This window comes from Cannabis sativa, chromosome 4, assembly GCF_029168945.1.
Source record: "Cannabis sativa cultivar Pink pepper isolate KNU-18-1 chromosome 4, ASM2916894v1, whole genome shotgun sequence".
NCBI classification, from domain to species: Eukaryota; Viridiplantae; Streptophyta; class Magnoliopsida; order Rosales; family Cannabaceae; genus Cannabis; species Cannabis sativa.
Window position 1 is genome coordinate 11,877,252 of NC_083604.1, and position 4,084 is coordinate 11,881,335.

Genomic DNA, 4,084 nt, shown 5'->3' on the forward strand with positions numbered 1-4,084 from the left:
CCTAGCCTTCCCAAGAAATGATTTGTTTTTTCAATCAGACTGTCATTGTTGTTATGTTTTTTTAATGTTGTTTTTATGTTTTTTTATGTTGTTTTTGAAAACAAACATTGGTGTTCTGTTATGTTTTTTACGTTTTGTGTGGACAATATGTAATCTTTATTTTTGTATGTTTTTTTTTTCTTTTTGTTATGTACAAACAAGTTGTTATGTTAAATTTGTTAGTATTTTCATTTCACATCACATCTTTTTATGTTTTTTTTTCTTATAGTTTTTCTGTTTTTTTGAATACAAATATTCATTTCATTAATAAAAAAACAAACTGTTTCAGTAATAAAATTCATATATATATTCAATTTAGTATCAAACATCTTTTAATATCCAATCTAAAGTATCATCAAATCCCAATGTAATCAATGTTTTCAAATAAAAACTTTAATCCCTATGTATTTCAGAAATTTAAATTCCTCAATATCTCATTCTCAAATGTATGTGTAGTTTTCTTTTGTTTTTCCACTATTGTTCTGTTGTTGTTTTTATTCCCTTCTACGTCTTCTGCTGCATGTTCTTTTGTTATGCCCCAGTTCCCTACATTTGCTGCACTTGTTGTGTTGATCCTTTTCCCATCCAGTTTTCCTTCTTAATGTTTTTGGTCTTCCTGATTTAACTCTTTCATGCGGAGGCAAGACTATAATATTCTTCACTTCTTCTGGTACCTCCCGCTCACTTTGGTGTCTTATTGGGTAAACTGTCCCTGAATAAGTTGCCAGCCAATTTGTTTTTGTGTAGTAATCTGAACAGTAGGTGTACGGGTCCATGTTCATCTCCCTCATCACGGCCACAGCGTGCCCGCAGGGCATTTCATCTATTTGGAACCTGTTGCACGTGCATGTTCTTTTTTCTAGGTCTACTTCCCACGATTCTTTCATTCTTGTTACCTCGAACAAGTAATCTGTTGTTGCCTTAACCTGTTTCAAATTTTATTTAAAAAAAAAACACAGCTGATATTTTAACAACACTACAAAACTATAAAAAACAACAATACAACAACATATGCACTTACTGTTTGTTTAGGTTTTTTTTTAAAAAAAAAAATGCATAATGAATATGTTACCTCCAGATTCAATGAGTATGTGTAATTTTTCAGCAATATGTCTTCTACAGCTGGTGATAGCTTAGTAAAGGTGTTGTGTGCTTTTGTCCTATTAGTATGCGTCCATTGTTGCACCAATGCTCTCAAGCATTCTAGCAGGGTTGTAATTGGTAGCTCCCTTGCTGCTAGATTTGCGGCGTTCAGTGATTCTGATATGTTTGAGGTCATTGTAGAATACCTCTTGTTTTGGCTATGAATTCTTGACCACTTTTCATAACTGACTTTTTTTAGGTAAGGTCTTATGCGTTTGTCCAATCCATCCAATTCAGCCATGTGAAACTCGAATTGCTTTTTTGTGTAGGCTTTGACTGCTCCAAAGAATGGCAGATTGTATTTGGCAGCATGTTGTTTGAAGCTTGTTTTAAGGTTGCTCAAAATGTGGTACCCCGTAGTAACTGTGTGTAATTTCTGGATAGATTTCTCTTGCTGCTTTGATGAGGCTTTCATTCCTGTCTGAAATTAGGCATTGGTGTTCCCGGACCCCATACGCTTCTTTAAATTTTTTGAAGAACCATTTCCAAGATTGGTCATTCTCAGAATCTGCAACACAAAACGCTAGTGGAAAAATATGACCTGTTGCATCTTGTGTGCATGCGCACAACAAAGTTCCCCCATAAGCTGCTTTGAGGAATGTTCCGTCCACAACAACTATCGGTCTGCATGCTCCCCACCCTTTTATGGATGCGTCCAATGCCATGAAAACAAAGAGCAAGCTGTTGTCTTCTGTTGTTTTCAGATCCACAACTGATCCTGGGTTTGTTTTTTCCACCATGTGTAAGAAACTCGGTATTAAGTTGTACGAGTCACTAGCGTTTCCTCTTAAGTCATTTACTGCATGTTCCTTACTTCTCCAAGCTTTCATGTAGTTCATCTTGATGCCATACCTGTATTTCAACTCTCCTTTTATGTCCATCGGTGTTGCCTTTGTCTTTATGTTCAGAAACTTCGGTTTTATGCATTCCCCGATCAGTTTCGATGTTGCTTGCCTTTGGTCTTCATGCCTAATATTTATGGGGCATGTGTGGATTTTTGAGAACCTCCTGATTATGAATGTGTTTGTTGGGCCATTTCTCGATGCTCGTAGAGACCAATTGCAGCTTTCGTAAACACATTTCAGACTGTACTCTTGAGAGCAGGACTTCCACACTTTGTACTGAAAGTTGTTTTTGATTGCGTAGTAGCTGAGGACATTCTTTAGAGTTTCCTTGTCTTTGTATGCCTGTCTTTTTTCCACTTCGGGGTGATGCTTGTCTGTTATTAATTTTGCATTGTTGATGTCGATTTCTGGATCCAGTTTTTTACTGGTGTTTTCAAGTTTTTCTACCATTTCTTCAGCAACCAGATTTGCATAGTCAATTATGTCGAATTTGTCGTTCTCATCTTCTCTTGTTTCTGACTGTTCCCCTTCTTCTGTTTGCTATCCTGTTGTGTATGATTTTGTTGTTGTTATGTTGTTTTCAAGTGTTGTTGTGTTGTTTTCGATCATTGCCACATTATCTTCATACGGTGTTGTTGTGGATATCAAATTTGGTGTTGCAGCAGGTGTTGTGTTGTTGTTTTGCTGGTTGACGCATAGTGGATATGTGGTGAAATCTGTTTCTTTGATTTTCAATTCCAAGTAAAAGTAGAGGCTTCGATCGTTGAATATTTTTATCGGTGGTATTCCTTCTTTAGCTTGGTACTGTATTTGTAGTGTTGTTCTGGTGTTTTCGCACCCCAATGAAGTAAGCAGTATTTGCAGTAGCTCTTCGTAGTTGCATTTTGTTGGTATGAATTCTCCACTAGCCACATAGTTCACATAATTGTGATCTTCATTCCATTGTCCATTGCTCTTTATGAGTACTCGTAGACGTTCCATTTTGTTCCATATATTACATTTAGGTGTCTTATTTGATGTTAAAACAATAATACAACAACAGTAAAACAATAGCAAAACAACCAAACAAACAAAATCACCAAAAAATAGTACAACAACAGTAAAACAACAGCAAAACAACCAAATAAAATTATCCAGTATATTTTTTATTAGTTTTTCTTATGCTATTTTTCTGATATATATAATTAGGAATGTTTTTGTATTAATAACGGCAAAACAACATTAGAACAACCCTAATTTTTTGTATGAACAATTGTAGTAGTTTGTCAAGTATATTTTCCAAACATTTTGTGTTAGAAACAGAAAATTAACAATAGAACAACCCTCATTTATCATTTTGCATCATAAATTAAAGAACATCACATTATGAGTTTAAACAAGTAATGGATTGTCAAGATAAGAAACTAAGAAGAAAGCCAATAGAACTATGGTTTAATCCATTCACATGGAATAACCTAAAGTTTTCTATTACAAGGACATAAAAGGAAATTTTAGTTAATAAGTCTATTCTATGGACTTAACAAACTTCCTGTTCCTAGTATTATAGGTTTGAGTTTATCTAAACCTATGGCTTGTGGTATACCTGGTAATTACTTACTCTAATGCAAGCAACTTACTTTAGTAAGATGCTGAAGCATTTTCTTTCTAATGGCAATCTATAGAAGCTTCACAACTTCTTAGGTATAGATTTTATTTATCTAAGGAAAAGTCTTAACTATTCCAGAAAAGATAAAGCCATGAAAGAATTTCTTATATCAACAGTGAGAGGTCTTAGATATGCTTTAGTATGCCTTAGACCAGACACCTGCTGTTGAGTGGGAGTAATGAGTAGGTATCAGATTAATCCAGGAGAAGAACATTGGAAGACAATCAAGTAAATCTTAAGATTAAGAAGAGGAACTATATGTTAGTCTATAAGGGTGTCTTTAAAACTCTTAGACTACACCATATCAGATTTTCGAAATTTGCCTATGTGCTAGTAAATATTTCTGATAAGATGGTGGTTACTCTGGGGGTGGAATAGTGATTTTGGAGAAGTGTAAAAACCTATCTGAAGT

The 4,084-nt window shown here is 34.7% G+C and overlaps 2 protein-coding genes across 2 annotated transcripts; both read right to left on the bottom strand.

The window, feature by feature from the left end:
• Positions 1 to 533: 533 nt before the first annotated feature.
• On the bottom strand, positions 534 to 1,318 carry LOC115713223 (uncharacterized). Its single transcript, XM_030641705.2, has 2 exons — positions 1,112 to 1,318; positions 534 to 965 (listed from the first exon to the last, which is right to left on the bottom strand). Exons 1-2 carry the CDS (start codon positions 1,316 to 1,318, stop codon positions 534 to 536), a joined length of 639 nt encoding a protein of 212 aa, XP_030497565.2.
• Positions 1,319 to 1,511: 193 nt separating this feature from the next.
• Positions 1,512 to 3,008, bottom strand: LOC133036789 (uncharacterized). The gene is made up of 2 exons (XM_061113527.1): positions 2,640 to 3,008; positions 1,512 to 2,567 (listed from the first exon to the last, which is right to left on the bottom strand). Exons 1-2 carry the CDS (start codon positions 3,006 to 3,008, stop codon positions 1,512 to 1,514), a joined length of 1,425 nt encoding a protein of 474 aa, XP_060969510.1.
• Positions 3,009 to 4,084: the final 1,076 nt, after the last annotated feature.

Coding starts and splice junctions, on each gene's coding strand:
- LOC115713223 (XM_030641705.2), bottom strand. CDS start 1,318: ATGACCTCAAACATATCAGAATCACTGAACGCCGCAAATCTAGCAGCA. Junction 966..1,111: donor CATACTCATTGAATCTGGAG/GTAACATATTCA, acceptor AATTTGAAACAG/GTTAAGGCAACAACAGATTA.
- LOC133036789 (XM_061113527.1), bottom strand. CDS start 3,008: ATGGAACGTCTACGAGTACTCATAAAGAGCAATGGACAATGGAATGAA. Junction 2,568..2,639: donor CACCGTATGAAGATAATGTG/GCAATGATCGAA, acceptor ACAACAGGATAG/CAAACAGAAGAAGGGGAACA.